This window comes from Amia ocellicauda, chromosome 6 (assembly GCF_036373705.1).
Source record: "Amia ocellicauda isolate fAmiCal2 chromosome 6, fAmiCal2.hap1, whole genome shotgun sequence".
NCBI lineage: Eukaryota > Metazoa > Chordata > Actinopteri > Amiiformes > Amiidae > Amia > Amia ocellicauda.
This window is the reverse complement of record NC_089855.1, coordinates 27085395-27111861: the sequence shown is the minus strand read 5'-3', so window position 1 is coordinate 27111861 and position 26467 is coordinate 27085395. Positions and strand designations below refer to the sequence as shown.

Here is a 26467-nt window from a genome sequence, read left to right as displayed (position 1 = left end):
GGGTGATAAGCAATCTTGCTCGCTTATTATTATTTACAATGGGCTAGTGATTTAATGGCAACTTGAAACGCAAGCTCTTTTCCAGGCTGGACTGAAAAGGTCAGTTTTGTAAAGCTGCAGCTTTCCTTTCCTGTAGTTATCTCTTGTGGAACTGGAAATCATTAGAATGTAGTATTTTGACTGACTGCAAGATAATGAATGATCTGATACAATATTGTGAGAAACTGACCCATTTTCTGCAGGTATTGGGACCAAGAAGTGCTGCAGGCGAAGAAGGATCTTTGTAAACCTATGCTCACTAAAGCTATAGTGAAATGTTACTGGAAATCCTATTCATTATTAGGGATATTTACTCTCGTAGAGGTAGGAATACCATCTGTTTGTCTTTGTTTGCTTTTGTAGTTTCCATATGTATCAAGTGTTGAATGTTTTCTTCTCAGTTCAAATATAGGGGAGCAGTGTAGACAGAAATTAAATTATAGATAGTATTACCCTTTTTTTTAATGATAGCTGCTAGTTGAATAACATTTACACTTGACATTCAAACACAAAAGGATCTAGTACAGACAAAACGATTAGATGAATGGAAAAAGCTTTTTTTTTTTTTTTACCTGGGGAAAAAATACTCAAAAATTCCAATACCATTAAAAGTAACTGAAACTATAGTTTAATTTCACATTTGTTTTCAACTTTAAAGCAAGTGTGAAAGTCCACCCTGACAATATTCTTGAGCCATAATCCAACCAAATATGTTTCTGCATAATTTTCTTGCAGGAGACAATCAAAATAATTCAGCCAGTGTTTTTAGGGAAACTGATCCAATATTTTGAGAGAAAGGACCGAAATGATGCGGACGCTCTAAACCAAGCCTATGGATATGCCACAGGTGTTGCTCTCTCGACGTTTGGATTGGCGCTGATTCACCATCTGTATTTTTACCATGTCCAAAGAGCAGGCATGAAAATCCGAGTTGCTCTGTGCCATATGATTTTTAAAAAGGTAAGTCAAGAGTTCAGCATTGTTGGAATTGGTTAATTTTATAACAGGCCTCACCACATCATTTACAGGAATGAAGAATGAAATAAACAGCTAGTGACGAAACTCATTTTTACAAGAAGTTAGATCGCAGGCCTTTTGGCAAATCTGATTGGGGTTTTTTGGGGGGAGGAGTGGGTGGTGAATGTTTTATTACTTGGCTGCTCTGTGATTTTTTTTTTTTTTTTTTTTATTATTATTATTTCCAGGCCCTTTGCCTCAATAGCAGTGCACTAGGGAAGACTACAACCGGTCAAATAGTAAACCTGTTATCCAATGATGTCATCAGGTTTGACGAGGTAGGTACTTTGTTTTAATCTCTCGCATTCGTGTACTATTCATTTTAATAAAGTCTGTGCCATGTCATTCTGTCATTAGATTACTGTATTGAACTGTTAAACAGAAAAAGTGATCTTTACAAATATGGCCTATTTAATGGTTGCTGCAACTATTGAAGTAACACACTTACTAGTTTGGATATAAATTTTCACCACCTTTCAATATTTTACCATGAATTGTCATTCTATATTGAATAATAAAACTAGCTTTAACTATCAATTTTGTTGATTCTTCACTCCTAGGACAAGGGTTGTGTTCTGTCTCCTCATTGGTGGGTCACTGTATAACACTGTCTCCCTCTCTGACAGGTGACCATCTTCTTGCACTTTTTGTGGGTGGCTCCTCTGCAGGTCGCTGCTGTGATAGCCCTGCTCTGGGAAGAGATTGGCCCATCTTGCCTGGCTGGGATGGCAGTTCTCATTTTTTTGATGCCTTTACAAACATTTTTCGGTCGTTTGTTCTCCTCTCTGAGGTAACCTATCTTTTGGATAATGTGATATTACTTATATGTTTGCAATATTATGTAGAGGCAAGAAGCAAGTCAGTTATCCAATTTGTAAATATCAAGTCCGGTTTTAAGTTTGGCATACAGAAGACAGTGTACATTGTACTATGATCACAAGATAGGCCGCTAAAAATGTTCATCCTACAGATTGTTTTGTAATATTCCCCCCTTTGAGATTGATATGGTGTTTTGGGGAAAACTTATTTTTTCACATCTCAAAACATAATTTGAAAATATATTTTTACACTTCACAATACATGTTCTACCTCTGTTGCTGAGAGCTGAGAGAGTTGTCCGATATCTTTCTTGAGAACATAACTTTTACAGTTCAGTGCAAACTGGCATTTGGAAATTATTAAGTTTACACCTCTAAGTAAAAAAAAAATAAAAAAAAAATGTGAGGATGTTTGCAACATCAGTAGTATTTACAGGCACTTGGCTAAAACAGTTGAAGCAAAAAATGGTGAACCAGCTCTTTTCTCTCTCAGCCTTGTAAACTGAAGCTAAGGTCACACTATACAATGGCAAATCGTGACAACAAGCAGCTTCTGGTGATTGATGTAGTGCGAGACATTCTGCAATGCAATCGCTTGCCCTCCGATCCAGTCGTAAGCTAGTTGGAGCCCCTACGATTTTATTAAACATGGTAAATGTTTATGAATAGATCGGCACCAATCGTGTAGGGTGACGTAGTCAGTGTCACAGCAGCCAATGAGATGTTGAGCTGATTTTACAAAAAAGGAAATGGGAAGAATGAACATGACGAGTATTTGATTTTCATAAGCATTTATTGAAATACTTCAAATAACAATGGCCGATTTGGGGCAGGTTATTTAAACATACTCTAATACAGGGCAAATAATATTTTCAAATACAAATACCAATTATTATCTGTAATTGACGAAGGTCTGCACAAAATATCGATAAAGGCTTTATCCCTCGCCTCCCCAGCCATGTCTTCACCCTTATCCTCGTTTCACTATGCTTTTTGTGTTTGTCCGCACAGATGAACACAAACCGCAACAGCAACAAGCTCGTGAGTGTCCAGGTCCACGTTTGTTTATTTTTTCTCTGGATGGAACACGCGTGTTTCCCTGAGATTTGGGGAGTTTCGAGGCTGTGTTGGAGATCCCCATGACAAAGGATTTCAGATCAGTCGCTAAGTGTGTGACCCTGTTCTTAAACGATCGTGTAGTGTGCACTCCTTCACGATGCAAAATTACATAAATTAAGTGAAAGAGGGTTATTAAGTGTGAGCTGCCCACTGTTCTCAAAATCAGGTCGGATTGTAGAAATCGTGTAGTGTGACCCCAGCATTACAAAACAAAAGGCTTCTTTTGAAAATATTCCTTACAATATAATTATAATTCTGAGAATCTCTGAACCCCTTAGTACTTATATGTAACATATTGTTCTGTTCTGAACTATATTAATTACTCACCGGAGCAGGGAGACTTGCATTATATGAAATCTATCTCCTGTGTTTTGTTTCTGTCTAGGAGTAAAACGGCAGCTTTCACAGACAGCAGAATACGCACAATGAATGAGGTTGTGTCTGGAATTCGTATCATTAAGATGTACGCCTGGGAGAAGCCTTTTGCAGAGCTGGTAAATGACGTCCGAAGGTAAAAGGTTAAATTCACTTGGGGATTATGACTGAAAAAGGGCCAAACTTTTACTTCTTGTATTTTCCAAACAGAAGTTTTTTTTTAATAAGTCATTATGACTGATTTTCCTCCCTGGGCAAACCGCCCATTTAATTAATCCAAGATGAGCAGTTAACGCATAATTCACAAGCCAAAACTATTTTGTTACCAATTGTTTAAAACCATAATTAAAACAAATTCCTCACTGTAATTGTTTTTCTCAGTCTCATTGCAAAGGATGTGTGGCTTTCTCTGTCTGGCTCTCTATTGAGAGTGGGTCAAATAAGTCCACCTATTAATATAGACAGCTCTCAGCCAGAGCACAGTTGGCGTTAATATCAATGTAATTTTAGTTGCGCACTGTTGCCTTATAACCTTTTATGTGAGCAACTTAACTAAATAATTAAACATCATGTAATTTATGTGAACTAATGGAGCATTAAAACATCAAATCATTTTTCATAGGATTTGCTTGCTTTCTGTGATTCCAGCTGTCATGTTTTGAAACTTGTTGAAAGTGCATAAAAGTTGTCTACACATTTAAATCTCTATATATAGTATAATCCCTCTCAGAGCTGACCACCAGTAACTATGACTGGAATGAAGAAGTGTGTGCAAATGAAAAAGGCCCTGTTTCCTGAGTGCTGAATTCAGTGAATAAAATAATAGGCTACATAGTTCTATAACCAACTTGCATATAACAATGCATTTCAGCTAATTATTTGACAAACACGGGTTCATGACATGTTTATTTGTGTAACTACAAATCATCTTTGTTATTCAAGTTTAAGAATATTTGTCCTTTTAAACTGTAGAATTATAACTGTAGAATGTGTGCACTTGTGCAACTGAAAATAGTTAACTATTATTGAAGGAGTGCCACACTTTGCTTAGTGAGATTATATCAGCACTTTATTCGTGTGGAATTTAACCTTCTCATAAAAAAAAATATATTCCATTTTTGGAATACACTTTTTCAATATACTGTGATCTATTTTGTTGAACAGTTATCTAGATGGTGTATAAAGCTGTCAAATAAAGTGTTTTACACACAGTATTATGGTTTTATGTGTCTTTACATACAGTGAGGGAAAAAAGTATTTGATCCCCTGCTGATTTTGTACGTTTGCCCACTGACAAAGAAATGATCAGTCTATAATTTTAATGGTAGGTGTATTTTAACAGTGAGAGACAGAATAACAACAAAAAAATCCAGAAAAACGCATTTCAAAAAAGTTATTAATTGATTTGCATGTTAATGAGGGAAATAAGTATTTGACCCCTTCGACTTAGTACTTGGTGGCAAAACCCTTGTTGGCAATCACAGAGGTCAGACGTTTCTTGTAGCTGGCCACCAGGTTTGCACACATCTCAGGAGGGATTTTGTCCCACTCCTCTTTGCAGATCCTCTACAAGTCATTAAGGTTTGGCAACTCGAACCTTCAGCCCCCTCCACAGATTTTCTATGGGATTAAGGTCTGGAGACAGGCTAGGCCACTCCAGGACCTTAATGTGCTTCTTCTTGAGCCACTCCTTTGTTGCCTTGGCTGTGTGTTTTGGGTCATTGTCATGCTGGAATACCCATCCACGACCCATTTTCAATGCCCTGGCTGAGGGAAGGAGGTTCTCACCCAAGATTTGACGGTACATGGCCCCGTCCATCGTCCCTTTGATGTGGTGCAGTTGTCCTGTCCCCTTAGCAGAAAAACACCCCCAAAGCATAATGTTTCCACCACCATGTTTGACGGTTGGGATGGTGTTCTTGGGGTCATTCCTCCTCCTCCAAACACGGCGAGTTGAGTTGATGCCAAAGAGCTCGATTTTTGGTCTCATCTGACCACAACACTTTCACCCAGTTCTCCTCTGAATCATTCAGATGTTCATTGGCAAACTTCAGACGGGCCTGTACATGTGCTTTCTTGAGCAGGGGGACCTTGCGGGCGCTGCAGGATTTCAGTCCTTCACGGCGTAGTGTGTTACCAATTGTTTTTTTGGTGACTATGGTCCCAGCTGCCTTGAGATCATTAACAAGATCCTCCCGTGTAGTTCTGGGCCGATTCCTCACCGTTCTCATGATCATTGAAACTCCACGAGGTGAGATCTTGCATGGAGCCCCAGACCGAGGGAGACTGACGGTTATTTTGTGTTTCTTCCATTTGCGAATAATCGCACCAACTGTTGTCACCTTCTCACCAAGCTGCTTGGCGATGGTCTTGTAGCCCATTCCAGCCTTGTGTAGGTCTACAATCTTGTCCCTGACATCCTTGGACAGCTCTTTGGCTCTTTGGCCATGGTGGAGAGTTTGGAATCTGATTGATTGATTGATTGCTTCTGTGGACAGGTGTCTTTTATACAGGTAACAAGCTGAGATTAGGAGCAATTCCCTTTAAGAGAGCTCGTTACCTGTATAAAAGACACCTGGGAGCCAGAAATCTTGCCGATTGATAGGGGATCAAATACTTATTTCCCTCATTAACATGCAAATCAATTTATAACTTTTTTGAAATGCGTTTTTCTGGATTTTTTTGTTGTTATTCTGTCTCTCACTGTTAAAATACACCTACCATTAAAATTATAGACTGATAATTTCTTTGTCAGTGGGCAAACGTACAAAATCAGCAGGGGATCAAATACTTTTTTCCCTCACTGTATTGCTATAGTGTTTAAGTAAAATATACTAATCTTCAAGATCAATTCTGTAATACAAGTAACTTTGAAAACTTTAAAATTGAAATGTAAAACTTAACAAATAATGCAGAATGTCAACAGCTTTCAGGATGTGTTGTCATAACTTCCTGGATAGTGGAAAATCCACAAAATCTCCAGTTTTGTCTTTCCTGTGGCAACTCGGGTCATTATTATCAAGTTAAGAGTGCTGGGGTTTGTTATTCCTTATTCTTACTCCTTGATTTGTTATTATAGTTTCCATAGACAACATGCAGTGTTATTGAAAAACACAGCATTATTCGTTTCTCCTTTCCAACAACAGAGGAGATTAACATGCATTGGAGATTGTTTGTGCAAGTAAATAATTAGTCTAGTTGCCACTGGGAAGACAAATCTGGTGACCTTCTAGTACAAAGGGTAAAAACTTAAGTGCTCGACACTACATTTTGACCTGAATGTTCTGCTCTGTGTAATAAAGCATTATCTGTTGTTTCAGGAAAGAGATTTCCAAGGTGATCCTAAGCTCCTACCTCCGTGGCATGAACATGGCTTCATTTTTTGTTGCCAGCAAAATCATCTTGTTCATCACTTTCACCACCTATGTGTTGCTTGGGAACACCATTTCAGCCAGTCGTGTCTTTGTAGCCGTGTCCCTGTACAGTGCCATAAGGCTCACTGTGACCCTGTTCTTCCCAGCAGCTATTCAGACTGCTTCAGAAGCCATGATCAGCATTCGCAGAATAAAGGTATAGTAATGTACAAAACACTGGGTGCTGTAAGAACTGGACCACACACACGTTTGCACTGAAATGTACACCGAAGAATTGCCAATATCGATTTTGGTACTTCCTTTTGTACTTAACAAATGGACAAATGCTTCATCTCAGACCACTATCAATGGTTATGTACATTTTTATGAGAAACTAGAAACAAAGGTCATACTGTTTTGCTGTAAGGGTAAGCAGATAGTGTTGAAAATGTGTCCTATAGCCAAGCAATGTTCTTTTTCTTGGTTGTGGCAAAGATTATGTTGACACTGACACAAAAATACATAATGAGAACATCATGCTCCTTCACCCTAGCGATCACACACTGGTAATCATTTAACTAAAGATTGCTATCCATTGTTGTGTGGTTGTTATTGACGTACCCAATTAACAAAATTGTAAAATGGACCCCATTGTTCAAGTGATTTAAAAGTGGGTGTGTTTCAAATAAATGTCCTGCTAGAAGTGCACACGGGCGTTCAGATAGATGATGACGTGACCACGGTGTATCACACAGAGTTTTAGAGTCATTGTTAAACTGTTTTTTATAACTTGTTCAGTGAAGATGTATGAAGATCACAGTGTATTTAACATTACCATTTTACCCTGAGAACTGGAACTTTTCTGTCTGTGGTTAGTAAGTCTGCCTCACTTGTCATTGATTTCCTGGGAAAAGAACACATAGTTCTATACAGATTCACACAAAAATTAATCATTCCTGATCAGTGATGAACGAATCACTGCTGATCACATGAAATATACATTGGAATGTAGTGGACTGCACTGGGGTGAGTATGAGTATACCCCTCTGAGTGTCTCCCTGTCTGACATTCACTTGAGGGAACAACAAATCCTCAGAAGAACATAGGTCCTTCTTTAGAAACCAAAATGTTAACACGTTTGTTTTTGTTAGGAATTTTATTTTTAATTTATGGTACAAGGCCATTTGTAAAGTAGAAGAATTGAATCAAATTCATCCAAATTATTGATGTCATAGTGATGTAACACACCGCAGACTGAAGGTCTGTACAGCACTGCAAGGGCTGAAGCACAGTGTGATTCATATTGCATATCAGCTGACTTTCCAATGATCCTACTGCTGGCAGAGTCTTACCGTATGATTCGGAAAATTGCAGTGTGCTTGATTTCTTCGAGGCAGTTTAAACATTGATTTCGAAAATTTCTATATATGAAACATCGTATACTTGTACTCTTGGTTACTTTGAAATACAGGAACATCGAATGTGGTGCACATGACTTTATCAACTGTTCGAGACATGCCAATTATTTGGAGTCTTCCAGTTCACAGTACATTTTTTAAGCATATGTGAAAGTTGTTTAGGGAAGGTACTTAACATTGTTTAATTTGACTGGTAATACATTTCAGAGACAAAAAATAAACGTATTTATGATATCTAGGTAGTGTTGCAAAATGGGCTCATGTTAGAGCACAGATGAGCAAAATACAGCTAAATCACTACTATCAGAAGCCTGGGATCAGGGTTGACATTTGTTTTGCAGCTAAGGAGCTAAGGAGGAGAAAGGCAGAAAACTGGAAGTAACTTAAATCTGTGTGATAATTCTTAGTTATGAGCTTCGTAGAAATTCTGTAACTGTATTCTTGGGACTTCACATGTTTGTGAAATTTTAAATACTCTGGGCATTGGAAAGGAAGATAAGTAGTTAAGCAATAGTTATTCACAAAAACATTATTCCACTTGTACATACCAATCCCATTGTTTTCATTTTTGTAAACATTTATATTTGGAACTGTTTTGTATCAGTCACTTAAATATGTCTTCATATATTTTTGTTTGTTTCTTGTAGAATTTTCTTTTGCTGGATGAGGTTGTGAATCATAATACTGGGCTTCCAAAGAATGAGAAGAAGGAAATGCTTATTCAGGTCCAAGATCTCATCTGTTACTGGGACAAGGTGAGGTAAAACAACTCCATCGAGAGCTCTCTGCATTAGTTGTCATTCACTTGGATGGCTTTGTGTTTGTGCAGCATGCTAAATCGGGACATGCTGTGATAGGTCAGGTGAGGCACGGGATTAGGACTTTACTCACATTCTGTTAAAGCGCAGCTATAAGTCTCTTGGCTGGCTGACCTACAGATACTCAACTGTTGGCGTTAGTGTTCTAAAAAGGGTGTAGTTTACTAGGCTCACTGCTTCCATACATCTCTACTAAGTTGGTACATGTTCTAGCGAGGCACACTAAACTAACAAGTCTTCATTGTGCCAAAATTATCCCGAACACCATATCTTTTCACCTTCATCTCCAGGTTTAGAATGGACCCGAAATGCAATGTGTCCTTCACTCGGAGATCAGGCAAACAATTGAACTAAGTCCCCTCAGTGTGGCTGGCTAGTTACAACTCAGGTTCTTGGTGTCAGGGTGTCAGTAAGCTGCTCTGTTTAAAGGGTATAGCAATATTGGAGACAATGTGACAGGCCCAACCCAGTAGATAAGTCAGATGACGGTGTTGCATAATTTCACTGCTGGGTTGCCTGCAGTTAAGGCTGTGGCTTTAGTTCTGTTATTTGAAACCACAGTCATAAAAAAGGGAAAGGGACCATGTGTGGTGTCCTTTACACGAACACATGACAAACCACGTGCAGTTTAAAACCGTTTGCTCTTCAACTTGCCATCAAACGCTGACCCACCAAAAGGGCAGATTGACACCTTGATTGTGTTTCCTTCACACTTAAAGCATGTGTTGTGTAATACCCAGCCTTTTTCCATTCACACGTCCACTGCTCCAGATAGTCATAAGCACAGCTAACATGTGAAGTTTTCCATTCAAATGATGGATCAAATAAAAATCACTTACATTTGTAATGTATACATTTTTTTTTTTTTTTTTTTTAAATATCATCTGTGGCATTTGACTAATGCCCTGTATAAAATATATATATATATACACTCACCTAAAGGATTATTAGGAACACCTGTTCAATTTCTCATTAATGCAATTATCTAACCAACCAATCACATGGCAGTTGCTTCAATGCATTTAGGGGTGTGGTCCTGGTCTAGACAATCTCCTGAACTCCAAACTGAATGTCTGAATGGGAAAGAAAGGTGATTTAAGCAATTTTGAGCGTGGCATGGTTGTTGGTGCCAGACGGGCCGGTCTGAGTATTTCACAATCTGCTCAGTTACTGGGATTTTCACGCACAACCATTTCTAGGGTTTACAAAGAATGGTGTGAAAAGGGAAAAACATCCAGTATGCGGCAGTCCTGTGGGCGAAAATGCCTTGTTGATGCTAGAGGTCGGAGGAGAATGGGCCGACTGATTCTAGCTGATAGAAGAGCAACTTTGACTGAAATAAGCACTCGTTACAACCGAGGTATGCAGCAAAGCATTTGTGAAGCCACAACACGTACAACCTTGAGGCGGATGGGCTACAACAGCAGAAGACCCCACCGGGTACCACTCATCTCCACTACAAATAGGAAAAAGAGGCTACAATTTGCACAAGCTCACCAAAATTGGACAGTTGAAGACTGGAAAAATGTTGCCTGGTCTGATGAGTCTCGATTTCTGTTGAGACATTCAGATGGTAGAGTCAGAATTTGGCGTAAACAGAATGAGAACATGGATCCATCATGCCTTGTTACCACTGTGCAGGCTGGTGGTGGTGGTGTAATGGTGTGGGGGATGTTTTCTTGGCACACTTTAGGCCCCTTAGTGCCAATTGGGCATCGTTTAAATGCCACGGCCTACCTGAGCATTGTTTCTGACCATGTCCATCCCTTTATGACCACCATGTACCCATCCTCTGATGGCTACTTCCAGCAGGATAATGCACCATGTCACAAAGGTCGAATCATTTCAAATTGGTTTCTTGAACATGACAATGAGTTCACTGTAGTAAACTGGCCCCCACAGTCACCAGATCTCAACCCAATAGAGCATCTTTGGGATGTGGTGGAACGGGAGCTTCGTGCCCTGGATGTGCATCCCACAAATCTCCATCAACTGCAAGATGCTGTCCTATCAATATGGGCCAACATTTCTAAGGAATGCTTTCAGCACCTTGTTGAATCAATGCCACGTAGAATTAAGGGAGTTCTGAAGGCGAAAGGGGGTCAAACACAGTATTAGTATGGTGTTCCTAATAATCCTTTAGGTGAGTGTATATATATATATATATTTTTTTTTTTTTTTTAAGCACTTTACACTAAAACCAAGTTGTTGTTTTTTTTGCATTTTGTTTGTTTTTTCTAGATTGTAAAATATATGTGCATTTCATCAAAATGGTCATATATAGCCTTCAAGGATGCAAAAATGTAGGTATAATTGGAGACCTTTGTAAAAGGGGAAACCACATGGTCAAATCAGGGAACATTGAATCAAGCTAGGCCCTGACCTCATGTGCCCACAGGCCCAGTTCTGAGTATTGTTATTTTCCAGGGACATCTACTGTCTTAGGATTTCTTCATTATATCTCTGAACTTGCCTGTTAATGCAGTGAATTCCTAACCTTGTTGTTCTGCAGTCACTGGATGCCCCCACACTGCAGAACGTGTCCTTCACTGTGAAACCCGGGGAGCTTCTCGCTGTGATCGGACCAGTAGGAGCAGGGAAGGTACATTGTTTAAACGGCAACACAGAATATATTCTGTTACATGCTAGTGTGATGCATCATATAGTTTGAACATGGATTTATGTCTAAACACCTACAACTTGTGTCCTTTATTTCTGTTATTTTGTAGTCCTCTCTATTGAGTGCCATTTTGGATGAGCTACCCTCAGACAAAGGGGTCGTTAAAGTCAAGGGGGACCTGACCTACGCCGCCCAGCAGCCCTGGGTCTTCTCCGGGACCATCCGCAGCAACATTCTCTTTGGGATGGAGTTCCAACCACAGAAATATGAGAGGGTCCTCAAAGCATGTGCCCTCAAGAAAGTAAGACATTAATTTACAAATGTCATCATTCTCAGCCTATATCGATCCAGTGCTGGATGAAGGCCTCCCCGAGATTCGATCTATAGCTTTCCTTTTCCATGTCATGCCTGCAAAGTTTATTATTTCATATTTGCATCTTTTATATGGTCTTCTAGGTCTAGGTCATGGAAACAAGTGGAAATATTTTGGGGAGTCCTTAATCCAGCATAGGATTGATAAAGGCTAAGAATATTGATTTTATATACTGCTCAAAAGAAATTAAGGGAACACTTAAATCGGATCTCGATGAATGAAATATGTTAAAGATCAAAATCTTTACTGTACGTTGTGTAATTCGTTGAGAACCAAATGACGTAACTACAGTCAATGGAAACCAAAATCACCAACCGACTGAAGGCCAGATTCAAACTCACACCAAAAATCAAAGTAAACAATTGAAATCACAGGCTGTTCCAACTTTCGTGAATTTCATCACGGCAACTCATAATGTGACTCAGTAGTGTGTATGGCCCCCACGTGCCTGTATGCACTCCCGACAACATCTGCGCATGCTCCTGATGAGATGGCAGATGGTGTCCTGGGGGATCTCCTCCCAGACCTGGATCAGGGCATCGGTGAGCTCCTGGACAGTCTGTGGCACTACTTGGCGGCGTCAGATGCACCGATACATAACGTCCCAAAGGTTCTCGATTTGGATTCAGGTCTGGGGAACGTGAGGGCCAGGAACTGCCTACACACTCTGGCCACATGAGGCCGGGCATTGTACTGCACCAGGAGTAACCAGGGCCCACTGCACCAGTGTAAGGTCTGACGATGGGTCTGAGGATTTCATCCCAGTACCTAACAGCAGTCAGGGTACTGGTGGCTAGCATGTGGAGGTCTGTGCGACCCTCCAAGGATATGCCTCCCCAGACCATCACTGACCCACCGCCAAACCGGTCATGCTGGATGATGTTGCAGGCAGCATAACGTTCACCACTCTTTCACGTCTGTCACATGTGCTCAGTGTGAACCTGCTCTCATCTGTGAAGAGAACGGGGCGCCAATAGCGGACCTGCCAATTCTGGTGTTCTCTGGCGAATGCCTATCGAGCTGCACGGTGCTGGGCTGTGAGCACAGGTCCCACTAGAGGACGTCGGGCCCTCATGCCACCCTCATGGAGTCTGTTTCTGACAGTTTGGTGAGAAACATGCACACCAGTAGCCCGCTGGAGGTCATTTTGTAGGGCTCTGGCAGTGCTCCTCCTGTTCCTCCTTGCACAAAGGAGCAGATACTGGTCCTGCTGCTGGGTAATGCCCTTCTAACAGCCTGTCTCTTGATATCTCCTTCATGCTCTTGAGACTGTACTGGGAGACACAGCAAACCTTCTTGCGATGGCATGTATAGATGTGCCATCCTGGAGGAGCTGTGCAACTTGAATGGGCTGCAGGTACCGCCTCATACTACCAGTAGTGACAAGGACACTAGCAAAATGCAAAACTAGAGAAGAATCAGTCAGGAAGGATAAGGAGAGAGCAATTGTCTGTGGCCACCACCTGCAAAACCATTCCCTTTTTGGGGGTTGTCTTGCTGTTGCCTCTCCAGTGCACCTGTTGTCACTTTCATTTGCACCAAAACAGGTGACATTGATTCACAATCGCTTAGGCTTCCTAACTGGACAGATTGATATCCCTGAAGTTTAATTGACTTGGTGTTATACTGTGATGATTATCTGTTCCCTTAATTGTTTTGAGCAGTGTATATAATATATAATAGAGATAATTGAGACAAGAGCCATATACAAAAAAAAGAAAATGAATGCTGCTCATTGTTCTGATAAGAGGGAATTGGAAATAGAGGCATGAGGGAGTTGCCATGGCTCCACTGAAACAGACAACAAAGATTGTGCCCAGAAGGGCATTCTATGAATGTAACTGCAGGAAAAATACTTCTACAACATGCACAGTGAAAGGTAAAATAAGTATTGTATTTCATACAATAACTTGAATTCCTGGTTACTGAATTACAGTAATTACAGTGATTATTTAACTTGTGAGCCAAAGGATTAGGACATTATTCACATTCAGCTGTAAGTCTCCTGTCTGGCTGACGTACAGGAACTGAACTTTTCACTTTAGTGTTCCCCCAGCCTAGGGACTCTGAAAAGGGTGTAGTTTACTAGGCTCACTGCTTTCCATACATCTCTACTAAGTTGGTACATGTTCTAGCGAGGCACACTAAACTAACAAGTCTTCACTGTGCCAAAATGATCCCGAACACCATATATTTTCACCTTCATCTCCAGGTTTAGAACAGACCTGAAATGCAGCGTGTCCTTCATTCGGAGATCAGGCAAACAATTGAACTAAGTCCCCTCAGTGTGGCTGGCTAGTTACAACTCAGGTTCTTGGTGTCAGTGAGTCAGTAAGCTGCTCTGTTTTAAGGTTACAGTAGTATTGGAGAAGAATGTGACAGGAAATAGGCCCATCAAATAGATAAGTCGGGTACCATGTGTTGAAATGCATTTCTTTCCCTATGTGTCTGTGTGAGCAAGGTCACTGTCTCACTGTCTTGCTGTGCTATAGTTCAACCCTGATACCTAGAAGAACAGAGTCTGATAAGAACCAGTTTTCACCAGCAATTTGGGCTTGATATATCATACAAACCCCCCTTATATTAAACATTACATTTTCCCCGGTTTAACCATATATTGGTCTTCCTGAGCAGTTGTCATGCAGGGACCGGGCTTGCGCTCATCACGGGACAGACATGTGGGCCTGTTATCTTTCTCTCCTGTCTGGTCTGTATAAATGTGCCTGTTTGAAACTGTATCTTGGGAGAGAAACCTCATGGAGACCGCCTCCGTGTGTCTTTCTTCCCCAAGCTGCTTGTATGAATAAACTTTCTGATCAACACTCAACACTTTCTCAGCTGGTTTTATTAAAATGAAAATATCCACAAAGAAGTTTGCTTCAACACCATGGCTCCAGTGAACACAACACAGATTCTGTGAACATAACTGCAGGAAAAAAATGTGTCTACAAAATGGACAGCGAAAGATATAAAATAAGAATTACATACTGTTTAACAAGCAGCAATAACATGTTTATAATGCGTATGAAAAGTATTTTCTTTGTAAAGTTTCCATTTCCATTGTTTCCATTAACAGGTGTACTGTATAGCTAGTAAAATCTGTCCTATTTTCTTTTGAGAATAGTATTACATTTTCCAAAATATCAAATTTCTAGCGGGATTTAAGTTTTCCAGCTATTCCTACCATTCCAGCAGCAGGGCTTTGTGTGGTTTTGTTTGTGTATGTGTGTATAGTTTGTGGCTAATTATGTTGCTGCAGTATAATTAATATACATATCTTGTGCCTTTAGGACATGGATATTATGCCAGATGGTGACATGACTGTGATTGGAGATCGGGGGGCCACACTCAGTGGGGGTCAGAAAGCTCGTGTGAACCTGGCCAGGTATTTAATCTTTTCTTTTCATCTTATTTTAGGTATCATAGCAAGAACAAAGCTAAAAAGTAAGATGCCACTAAAGTTTTCAGAAAACTATGAATATTAATCTGGTGTGTTGTGTTTTTTAAGAGCGGTTTATCAAGATGCTGATATCTACTTGCTCGATGATCCCCTCAGTGCTGTTGATGCCGAAGTAGGAAGACATTTGTTTGAACAGTAAGTTTCCTTTTTTGCGACTTTGAAGAACCTGAAAGATGTTTTTTAAATCCCACAGCAGAGTGAATTAAAACTGGCTTCTCCTACATACAGCAGGCTTTGTGTGCATCTTTATAGTTAACGGACCTGAACACACTGTACTGTTATAAACGGTTTCACTGCTTCCTGCCTTCAGATCCCCACAATTGGACACGAAATGATATTGTTTCCTAAACGAGTAACATTTTCATTGTTATTTATCATCAAACACTAGCAGGAAACATGTTGTTAGGGATAAGAACAAAGCATTGTGAAACCAATGCAGTCAATGTTTGTAATTGCTTTTCAATGTGTCTGCTTGGGATATTTATGCATTGCAGTGTTTCGGGGATGAAGCAAAAGACCGGCCCTGGCATGACACACATAATGTGGAAGTGACTGTTGATACCAACATGAAAAACTTGCTGTGCCACTAGGGAATTATTTAGTTTCCTTAAGAAATGCTCCTTTCCTTAAAAAGATATATATTTATTTTGGCTTTTCTGTACATATAATTCACATAATACATATTTTCAGGTTTAGTGTTTTATTTATGTTCCCTAATAGTTATTTTTTCAAGGTGTAAAAACAAATGTGGTCTGTGCCTTTTATAGTAAGGAATTGCCTGTAACACCTGTATCTGTTGTTTCCAGTACAAATAAAAGAATATTAATAACTCGGTACAGCACATTCATTTTGTCCTTTCTGTGGATGTCTAGGTGTATATGTGGAATATTACGGAATAAACCCAGAATACTAGTGACCCACCAGCTGCAGTATTTGCAATCCGCAGACCAGATCCTCGTACTGAAAGAGGTAAGTCCCCTCTGTTTCTGAGCACCTTACCTGCATTTTATCTTTTTGCAAATGCTGAATTCTGAATAAATTGACACCTAGGTTTTTCTTTTATATGCATTTGTGTTCAGGGGCACATGGTTGCCAGAGGAACTTACACAGAGCTGCAGAGGTCGGGGGTGGATTTCACGTCCCTGCTGAAGAAGGAGGCAGAGGACGACCCGCAGGTGGCTGCAGAGATGGCCGCCAGCAACAGCCGCTCGGTGAGGTGTCGCACCATCTCCCAAACGTCCGTCTGGTCCCAGTCTTCCTCAGTGCAGTCTGGGAAGGATGGGGCCGACCAGCTCCCAGTGAGTTAACTGGCATCTTTTTACCTTTTTTAATCAATCTATCTATCTAAAGTATGTATCTATTAATGTATACGTTTCTTATTTGCTTCATTTGCTGGAAAAGTGCATGGAATTTGTTATGCCATTCTGCCTTCTGCCACAAGAGGGCAGTAGTTGCATTCAAGATGATTAAAAGTTTTGAAGTACGAGACTACCCTCTGCTTATTATTTAAGCGATACTTTAGAAATAACTGCACCTGCTATTTAACCTCAAACTGCGATTGGTTGCCTGTCCTTAGTATTTTCATATCACATTGATATTTATAGATATTGAACATGTTATAGTAAAAAATAAATGATTGTTCATGTTTTAGGCAGAGCAAGTGCAAACAGTCCTGGCTGAAGAGAGTCGCTCTGAAGGAACCATTGGTGTCAAAGTATATTGGAAGTACTTTAAAGCTGGAGCCAACATCCTGGTCCTTTTGTTCCTCCTCTTACTCAATATTTTAGCACAGGTACGTTCTTGGGAATACCTTCTCTGGCACATCTTAATACAGAACATGACCAAGAGTCTATTTATCTTAATTTAACTTAATATGTTTGGAAATGAAATGCAATTTGCATCCTTTAAATGGGAAAGAAATAAAGCCACAGGTCATCAATGTATAAAACAAAGTTCAAATCAAAGTAATGCTGTATATGTAGTGAACTGTGCATTAAATGTGATTAAAAACACAATGCATTATAAATGTATAATTTCAATGTCAGAGTGGTGGTTTCATATCACAGATACAGAGATGGATTAAGAACAGAGAAAATATTATTGATTTTTGTTTTTATTATCTTAGGCATCATATGTCCTCCAGGACTGGTGGCTGTCTTATTGGTAAGAAACTGTTTTGGGTTAAAAAAACATGTTTAGTTCTAAATATTATCTTACTACAGCTATTATACTTCCCGTGTAGCATAGGCTGTTCTTCATTATTTAATAATTAAGAGATTTTAGTAATGTATAGTAAAGGCAACCATAATTGAAAATTCTACTGAAGCTTCTCAATCCACATTGTTTGTTTTTTATCAGAAACATCACACATACTCAGTGTTTACTCCCCTTAACCTGCTTTAGCTATATTCAGTTAACTTTTATGGCTCCGTACTGTGAAACAGGAAATCAACAAGCCTGCTGATATTGGGAAACCATTTTAATAGTTGTTCATCACAAACGTTTTCTGCTATATATTAAAAAACATCAATTAGCAGAGGCTGCAAGGGGATAGTTCAAATTTTAATGAGCAGAATTTATTTAAAAAAAAAAAAAAAAATGGAATGGCCAATCCAAACCATTTTATAATCTCTTAGTTCATTGCATCTGTTATAAGCAGGTATGTAGTTGATAGAACATGGAAGAAAACCTCTTAAAATAAAAATAAATAAAAAACAGATAAATGTGAAACTAGATTAGGAATAATATTCTTATATTTATTACCCTGCACCCCCCAAGCCTCACTATAACAAATGTAACCAAAAAACAACACTGTTATTATGATCAAATCTAGTTAAGAAACTTTGCTGCACACTTCAGCATAGTTTGCAAGGCTTTCTGTTTAGATTAATTGAATAAAATCTACTTTTATTTGACCTTCTAACTTTAGATTCTTCTGTGATTGACAGGGCGACTGAACAGGAGCGGCTAAATGTTACCGAGAACAATCTGAATGGCCACAATGAAAGTCAGTCGTTGGACCTTGACCTTTATTTAGGAGTTTACGCAGGTGAGTTATAGCAAATGTGCCTCTATTCAGCTGTAGCTGGAAAACATCGCTTTTTCATTTTTCTAGCAAAGGAATCTATAGTTCTTGGCTGAAAACCTGACGAGCCTTTTCCCCTTTGTGTTCCATCTCAATCTGTGCCTCCGCATTGTGCAAGTGGTGAAAACAGTGTCTTGTTTTGTGAGGCCTGAATAGCGCTGAATCGTGTTGAGTGTTTTTGGTGGACTGTGCACCATCTATTACTGTGTCATGGCAGTCATCTGATTTCCCCGAGTCAAACCACATCCATTGACTCGGGTATTTCTTTACCTTTTCCTAATGTGTTGTACACAGCATAGGGGCATGGGGTGAGAAAGGAACATATAAAGGTATTTACAACTACAAAACCAGCACTTTCAGGCATGGATTTGTGTTTGCTTGCCTAGAATTGAAAGGCCTTGGCAGATTATGGAATTATCGGTTTTGAAAACTTGATAGGGCATTTCAGATCAATGGAGTTTTGCAAATGTTACTCCAGTCATCAGCGTTATTAGAAAAGCGAAAATGTACAGTATATCCATTTGAAACTGACATAAATATGGGGGGGTCTGAGAAGTTTTCTTACTTTGTGGATGGAAAGGGCTAGTGAATACTGTGCAACTTCCAATTGAATGATTGTCTCATTCTCCGCTACCCTGCAATGCTCCTTCAGAGACAGAATATGGATCCTTGCGGTGTAACATGGAAGATTAATTAGTGTAACTTACTGCCGCTCGTTGCATAATTCTTCCATTCTTTTGTTAACACACTTCATTAAATGTGTTTGGCGTGTTTGCAGGTTTAACCGTGGGCACAATTCTCTTTGGATTTGTTCGAAGTCTGCTGTTCTTTAAAGTCTTCATTAATGCAGCTCAGTCTCTGCACAACCGGATGTTCCAGTCCATAATCAGAGCCCCAGTGAGATTCTTTGACGTAAATCCCATTGGTAAGTGACTCTTTCTATTGTCTTTCTTTCCGTTAATAGCCATATGTAAAGTTGGCTCCCGTGCCCAAGCTGTTCCTGGGTGTAAATCTTTTTACATAAGTCTTCAATCACTCCAATCTAGCTATAATGTGATATCATTAATTGGACAAATGTGACTTGCCTTTCCTCAGCATTACCTAATGAAAGGACAAAGTAAATGATATAGCGGTGGAAGTAACCAGAATTTAGTTTATTCCTCTGCATCCCCCCAAACAACTGCATTGTCAACATTTTTATATCAAAATGTATACGGTAACTTAAATGATGAGAACGTATTTGTGAGGCATGGCAACTAAACAAATATTATCATTATTGACTGTATTTTCTAAGTCTGCTTAATCCCCCCCATGCCAAACATGTTTGCCTGACTTTACGCCCTTGTTACATGTAAACCCTTTTCTTCTCCGTCGACGTTCTACTGGTATTTAATTTTTTTCTCATGATTCCTCTTTGCTCTCCCTAACCTTCCTGTGAGAAGTTTCACTTAAAGGATTCAGAAAGGAACTCCGCCTGAATATAAAACTGAAATAACGAACCTCGATTGCATGTGCCAAATGAAATGTTTAGAAAAGAGGCCGCGCACAGAAGTTCAGAGTTCAGTTTGGGGAGAAAGGGAGATGAATAATTTATGAGGGGAAAGAATCATTATGGGGGAATATTATTCCCACTACCGTTTTATTTCGCCTTTGTCCTGTGGTCGGCAAAGGAATGGCTCTTTATTGCAAGGAGAAGCACGCCAGCACCCTGCACTTTAGAAGAGAAAATATGAAGCCATACTTAACCTGCTATGAAAAGCAAATGGATCAAAATCACTCTAGAATTATTATTTTTTATCAGTTAGCAACGAACTGTCACCTGGCAGCAGCTCGAGTGGAGTAGATGAGATAACTGACTAGATGAGATCTCTCAATCATTTTCTTTTCTTTCCCTTTTAGATAATCATTACTTTTGCCCCAGAGCTGTTCTGTAGCGGCACTTTTTCCTAGCACAAAGTAGCTAAAGTACTACAATCAGAGGCTGTGTTTTAGATCTTTAGTAACTTATTGTGGGTTTTTATACAATAGTAATAATAAAAACACAAAATTGTATATGACATTTTACTCATTTTGTCACAAACAAACAAAATATGGGAGTGACACAAAAGTGGCCCTGAAACTAGGACAGTCAAAGTCAAGATCTGTCATTCATTTACATTATATGTATACAGGGGTTTGGTGTTTCCATGAATTCTCCACTAGAGGGACACCTTCTATTGATGTATGGCTTTTGCAAAAGCTGAGTTTGTGAGGAGGGTTATAGAAGTTCGACAATGTTGTATTGTTTTGTTTTTTAATTTGATAGATTGTTCGAGCCATAAACAAGACTTGGTATTTTTAGTTTCAGCATTTAAAAAAGTTGTTTTAGAGTTATTTCATCATTCAAAAACCTGAATCTCCAGTGTCAGTCTCGTCACAGTCTGGACAAACTCCCCAGCGATGTGGTTGAAGCGAACATTTGGGAACATTCAAAAACAGACTGTTAAGGATCCTTTGAGCACTAAGTGATTAATGGACACCAGACGAGCATGATGGGTCAAATGGCATCCTCTCGTTTGTAAACTTTCTTATGTTCTTATGTTGTTCTCGAGTCATTTCATTTTAAAACAGCGTTCTTACTTTTAAATGTGTATGGATTGATCTTGTAGTGGTTTGACTACGTTTCCTGTTTTTACGTGTCTGCTGAAGAGACAGATTTTGCCTGCTTATATTTTTGATTTTGATTTTTTTAATCAAATAATTTTTGATGAAGGCATTGTAATGCAGTGTTTTAATAGTTTTAATTGGAATTTTGAATGGTTAAGAAACTGTTTTACAATATTTCTGACTTTAAAGTTGCATTGGTCACAACAGGTTAGCCAGTTGAAGTCTTTACTTCTCCTTGAGTGAATTTAGAAAGGTATAAAGACTCTCAATCTTTGCTGCCGCAGATTCTGAAGAATATATTAACTGAAATTAAATAGGTACCTTTGCCTGAATTCTGAAACCAAACATAAATGCATCCATAAAAGCCCAATTATAAAATACATGTCTATTAATAGAAACAACCCAGTTCAAACTTTAATAGCTGTGTTATAGTAACAAGCTATTTCAGAAACCACCTGAAATGTTTTTTTTTTTTCTTTTAAATGCGTAAATAGCAGGTTGACGTAAATGAAGGCTATATTTACTAATAGTGAACCTAAATAAGAAAGCAAACAATGATATTGTTTAAAAACTGTTTGCTATAGATCTTGGACACTGTAAGATATTTGTACTGTAGGGCTGAGCAAATACAATGTAATTTGCCCTGGGAATCATATCTGAAACCTTTGATTGTTTCATTAGCTTAGTAGGCTGTAGCTGTTTGGACAGAGTTGAGTAGGCAGGTGGACATAATCTTAAAACAGAATAAACAGTAAAACCAAGATTTGAAATTCAATAGGCGATTTTCCTTCTAATCTTTTCACAATATTTCCTCTAGAACGGTAGACTCTGAAGCATCGAAACCTCCTGCAATTCCCAGTTTAACAATAATCTCATGACAACTGTGAATTAGTTTTGCCTTTGCATGATTTAATTGATTTAAATAATTATTGAGAAGTCACATGGAAAAAAAAATGTTAAGATTGTTTCCCTCCCCCTTATTTGTTTTATTTTTATGTTGGGAGGATTGGGCTTCTGTTTTGAACGTTTGACTCGATAATTACTTAATCTGTTGATAATTACATACATGTGCTATTGTTAATCATGTGCTATTTAGAGCTGAAGGCATGAAGACAGGTAGTATTAACCATAATGACTCATAATAACCCACTAAATATGATTTGAGGGTGTTCAAACATTGTGGCTATGCTTGATATTTAGAGTAGGTGGAGTGATTTAAGGCTTGTTTTGGTTCACAGTGTTTAGAGAAAACATTACGGTTGTTTTACTCCTTTATTCTGCTAGGTATGTGTACCTGATCGCTTATCTGGGTGTGACACATAATAAGAGGTTCATAGGAGGAGCTCGTACACTTTTAATAATGCAATAGTTAGTTTTATGCGGTTGTAAAATAAAAAAAAGAGAAAGAAAAGAAAAAAAAAAGAAGCTTAACAGTTACTGCTATCTGATTGCTGTTGTGTTGCTATCAGTTACCATTGTACAGTAGGACCAATTATATGAGGAACAGCCCTTGGCAGGCAAACATTGCAGAAGCTTTATGCTTGGACTTACTAAAGGCTTTTACAGAGAATAGCTTCTTGAAACAGGAGGATTGGTTGTATTAAGGCCTCGGTGTGTTTTGTGGTCATTAACAATGGGATTGCCAATGTAACTGTCTTCAGCAGACGTGGTTTCCAGTCTGTTTTCAATAAAAGACCGAAGCACCTGAATAAAGTTGTCTTTTCCTCGGTACATACCTGTAAGGTTGTTTTTCTTTTCTTAACAAATACATATCTGATATCACTTCTACTCAAGAGTCATTCTTTTTTTTAATGGTTTCTGACTACCCAGTCGTAAGCTCCAACTTCTTGTGCAAAGGGCTGTTATTTTTTGTGTGTCAATACCGTATCCCAGTTAATTGCAGTGGATTTCCTTGGTTGAGATTTTATATTTTTACTTTTTACGGTAAACCCTATTGGGCTTTAGCCTGAGTTCTGTGAATAAGCGTTGTCAAAGCTATATCCTGTCATTGGTAAATTTACACATTATAGATCACAGTGACATTTGATCTCTGAGTGGTTGCTATGGATCCAGAATCGTTATACTTTAGAACCTTCGATGTTTTTGTAATATTTTTTTTTTTCAGTTTTCATCAACATCAATAGTTTTAGACAGCATATTTTACATACTCGAAAGCATGATCAACATTTAGGCAATTTCAGTTATTATTTTAAAACATTTAAGACGTTCTATAGGTTTGGGGTGTTTTCGTTTTCAGAAATAGCCTTTTTTTTTTTTTTAGGTTTTCACTTCCCATTTATCATCTGTATGAAACATAAGCCGCATGAAAGATGTCATCTATAATGGTAAGATTCAAAATATGAAAAATGCGGACTGCGTGTGTGGAGTGTGGGTGATATGACTCCCCACTGCTCTGCAGTTAGGCAGTTTAATTGCATGAAAGAAAAAAAAAAGATTGCAGGGACCTCAACTCGGCACCATAAATAATCGATTTATAATGTATTAGTATTGGCAGCAAGGAGTACTCTGTGGGGAATTAGAGCATCGGCTGTCAGGATCCGGGGAAAAGCAGGTGAGCTCCACTCACTCCCACTGTCCACGTCACTTCGCAATCGGCCTTCAGAATTAAACCAGAATCCAAATTCGGGGAGATGTTCTACAAGGGGGTATCAGCAAAACTGCACCCCAGCGGTGACCAGTGCAAGAAATCAGAATTGGCATCATACCGTGCACCTCTGAGTTCCACATTTATCAAGATGTTTGGAGAGAGATGCAGTTTGCAACAGATTTTGTTAAAGGAAGACCCCACTGTTAATGTTATAAACCTTATATCAAGTAACATGGGTGGTTAATGTGACAACTGAAAGGGTTGGCTAAGTCAGAGTTTTACAAAAAATGGTGCAATTCACACTTGGATGCCACATCCATGATAAATCCTTAAATACTAAAGCACTGGAGTTTCTCAAATGTCTATAAAGGACCTATACAATGGGTAATATATCGTTGCTGATCGGCAGTGATTGAAACTATTTTCATAAGAATTTTACCTTGCAGGCATTTTCATGCTTTACCCTTTGTGTAACAGCATATCTGTAATGTATAGCATGGGCACATTGTGTCAGACAGGTGAACAAAGAACTTTTGCTTGCTGGAATTCGTCATGAATGTGTACCTTAGCTGTAGACTACAAAGTAAGAATAAAAAAGGTACTACTACTGTGCTATAATGTAAAACTACTCCAAGTAACCCAACATAAGAGTCTGCCCATGAACATCTGTATAACACATTTAGCAAGTCAAAATGTTCAACAGTTAAGTGTGTGTATTGTATAGAACCTCTTAATTTGAAACCTAGGACATTTTTAGGTGTTAGTCAGGCCACAGAATGAATTATTTGTTTTATAGATGGCAATAAAACATTGCAGCGCCTTGTGCAGGTCAAATTAATCTTCTCTTAACCAACTAACATTATATTATGACTGTCCAGCCTGAAAAATCGAAGTAACAGAAGTCTCATAAACTACATGAATGAACAGTCACTGACAGACTGATGAAAAATCCCATGCTTGGTGCAACATAACATTAAAAAAAAAAACGGTTACTTTTCCACATTTTCCTGGGGTCACTTATTGCAAGTATTTAACCTGGAAGTAACAACTACTAACTGTCACAATAAGCACTGATTTGTTTTATTTCGTCTTTTCTAAACTCATGTAAACTCATGCACTGCTTTGACTGACTTGATTTTATTTCTATTGATTTTATTTTTGATAACATATTCCAGAGACCTGGGATACATATTTACAAAATACTACACAGAATAATACATGATTCCACTGAATTTGGTTATATTCAAATTGTTGAATAAGTTAAGAACATTCACACTGGTTGGAGAAGGTCTTGATTGTCCTATGTTTTGGGCCTACTTTTTGGTGTACGTTTTGAAGAGTCCTTAAGCACTAAGCTGCTTACACAGTAGGTTGTGACTACAGGGGCCACCACTGCGTGATGATCTGTGATCTTCGAGGTGGATCCAGTGCCAACTCACTAATAAACATTCAGGTCACTGCCTTGACAACACGGAATAGCAATAAACAGGCTTCTCTTTATGCCCATTACAATGTCAGTTAACTTATCAATGGATTTGTAGCCTTACCCAATCCGTATCTCGTACCCAGTATGTCACACTCACTGCTGACGTCACTGCCTCAGAACGAGAGCATCTGTTCATATGATTTTCAAGGCAACAGAAGTGTCTTGCAGGAAAAGGCAGTCAATCCCTGGCCTTGTTATCGGTGTATTATCTGTTTAAGTATTTATTATATTTGTATGTGATCTCTCTTTTTGCTTTGTGATAAGGAAACACGCTGTAAACCTCATGACGCTATCCTGATAAGGCAATGTCCTAAAAGCAATAAAATAATGCAGAAAGGCCATTTCAGTATGATGTTAGCATACCTTTATCTTTTTATACAGTGTGCTTTTAACTGAAAGAATGTGCCAAAGTAATACTGATAATATGCCCTTTTTATCTCCTAGAATTCTGCTCTATGAAAATAATATTCTCACCTGTAGTGGCCTTCTTTGACACATGATTGAGCGGGGTTATATTATTAATATACAATGCAGTTCTCTGTGTTATCGGACACTTTTTGGTAACTTTTTGAAATTTGAAATGCACATTTGCACATTACCCATTCATTTATATATATATATATATATATATATATATATATATATATATATATATATAGATTCTAGTTTTTCCCTCAAAATGAAACTAGGAAAATGAACCCTTCACGTCAAATTTTGGAAAATGGCTCCAAACCTTTGTCAAAATCGCTAGTTTAGTTATCTTATGTTAAACAGATCTTTCACTGAATGGTGTATAGCTATGTCAGCATGTAAAGTAGTATAACAAAATACCATGCTGTTGTAATGCCATTATGTGGACTGTTACTTTAATTTCGAGATTCGTTTTCTCAACCTATAAAAGAAGGGTTCTGTCAGTTCTCAGAAACGGTTTCATCGGACACCAGAAGAGTTTTATTCATGACTGAAGCACTCCTTAACCAAAAACTAACTTCCTGACAGTGATGGACAGTAAAGTATACTTATCTGCATTGGAGGTGTGTGATGTGTTTTGAAAAGCACTTGAGACTAAAGTGATCTACCCAACTGATGTCACTTCTAGCCACCTTTAAGAAGTGAAGGTTTAGTTTTGTTACTTTCATGTATCAGCCTGCCTTTTTGGTTGATCATGTCATTTACTAAACCACAGATCAGGGCTGTTTTTGTTTTCCTTCAAAGCCTTAACATTTCCTCGC

General features: G+C 38.7%; 1 protein-coding gene across 1 annotated transcript in view; it reads left to right on the top strand.

The window, feature by feature from the left end:
• abcc4 (ATP binding cassette subfamily C member 4 (PEL blood group)) overlaps positions 1-26467 on the top strand; it is a 69499-nt gene that overhangs the window by 12898 nt on the left and 30134 nt on the right. Inside the window, exons 3-19 of the mRNA XM_066706702.1 lie at positions 243-363; positions 775-999; positions 1245-1334; positions 1683-1846; positions 3379-3504; positions 6689-6938; positions 8787-8894; positions 11470-11559; positions 11687-11878; positions 15241-15335; positions 15459-15545; positions 16283-16379; positions 16490-16708; positions 17062-17202; positions 17536-17573; positions 18359-18459; positions 19274-19420. Coding sequence (XP_066562799.1) covers positions 243-363; positions 775-999; positions 1245-1334; positions 1683-1846; positions 3379-3504; positions 6689-6938; positions 8787-8894; positions 11470-11559; positions 11687-11878; positions 15241-15335; positions 15459-15545; positions 16283-16379; positions 16490-16708; positions 17062-17202; positions 17536-17573; positions 18359-18459; positions 19274-19420 — 2291 coding nt within the window. The remainder of the gene's footprint in view (positions 1-242; positions 364-774; positions 1000-1244; positions 1335-1682; positions 1847-3378; positions 3505-6688; positions 6939-8786; positions 8895-11469; positions 11560-11686; positions 11879-15240; positions 15336-15458; positions 15546-16282; positions 16380-16489; positions 16709-17061; positions 17203-17535; positions 17574-18358; positions 18460-19273; positions 19421-26467) is intronic.